A 1,209-nucleotide genomic window follows, 5' to 3' on the forward strand; every position below is an offset into this window, starting at 1 on the left:
AACACCCTCTGGACGAATCCCACGTCCAGCCGCTCCGTCAGCGGAGGCGCCCATGGTCTCAACTTGTTGAGCACCATTTTGTATGGGCGCCCCCACGGATCCTCCTGTAGGGAGTCGAGGAACTCCGTCCACGCCCTGCCCTTTGCCACGGTGATGGCCCGCCGGAGGGCTACCTTGGCCTCAAGGTAGCCCTCCCTCGCCTGTTCGGCCGCCTGCCCGCCCCTGCGCCTGCAGCGGGCGAGTGCCCTCCCCCGGTGGACGGCGCGTCGACGTAGGTCGGCGATCTCCGCCGTCCACCAGTGGACAACCCGCCGAGGCCGAAACTTGGATCGGGGCATCGCAGCGTTGCACGCCGCTGTTAGCACTGCCCCGATCCATTCGGCCTCCCGCAGGGGGTCCGTGTTCCGGGTCTCAGGGGGGTCTCCCCGGACCCAGCAGGCGGCCTCTGGCGAGGCCATCAGGGCGTCCTCATGGAGCTTCTTGAGGGCCCATCGCGGTCGTGTTTCTTGGCGACGCACGGGGGAGAGGGCACCGAACTCCACCGTTATGTAACGGTGATCCGACAGAGTCTCGGTGCCCTCATCCACCCTCCACCCCGTGATGAGGCGCGCGGCCGAGGGGGTAGCCCACGTGATGTCCACGATGGACTCCCCCTGCGTCCGCACGCAGGTGGAGGTCCGGCCCTCGTTAACTAGGACCAGACCGTGCGCCGCCGCCCAACGAGCCAAGGCCCTGCCCCTCTCGTTGTCTCGCCGGGAACCCCAACTCGTGTGCCACGAGTTGAAGTCCCCGGCAACGAGGACCGGCTTGGGACTCAGACTCAGGACTGTGTGTCCTATGTCCTCCAGCCAGCCCTCGAACGGGGCAAAGCTCTTGGTGGGCCTTAAGTAGACCCCCACGACCGCGATGGGCCCCCATTGAACGGCCACATGCCGCTCACCGCTTGCGATGGCAGTCGTGTCGGGACCTCCCGGCACCGACCGCCATCGCATCGCGACCGAGTCCCCCGCAGCCCCATTGTCGACAGCCCAAAATGGTCTGCCGTCTCTGGGGGGGCGGTGGGGCTCGGCCACGATCGCCAACGTGAACCCCCATCCCACCATGCTTTGCTGGAGTAACTCCTGCGCATGGTGGGAATGGTTCACGTTGGCCTGAATCAGGCCATATCCGCCCAGATTCGGGCGGGGGGGATGTCGAGGCATTACTGGG

General features: G+C 66.7%; 1 protein-coding gene across 1 annotated transcript; it reads right to left on the minus strand.

The window, feature by feature from the left end:
- Positions 1-173: 173 nt before the first annotated feature.
- On the minus strand, positions 174-1,202 carry LOC105568690 (the record flags this gene model as incomplete). The annotated part of the gene is made up of 1 exon (XM_012024588.1): positions 174-1,202. A coding segment is annotated over exon 1 (1,029 nt), but the record flags the coding sequence as incomplete, so codon positions are not given.
- Positions 1,203-1,209: the final 7 nt, after the last annotated feature.

Source organism: Vollenhovia emeryi, unplaced genomic scaffold, assembly GCF_000949405.1.
Source record: "Vollenhovia emeryi isolate VEMERY1.0 unplaced genomic scaffold, V.emery_V1.0 DF950411.1, whole genome shotgun sequence".
NCBI classification, from domain to species: Eukaryota; Metazoa; Arthropoda; class Insecta; order Hymenoptera; family Formicidae; genus Vollenhovia; species Vollenhovia emeryi.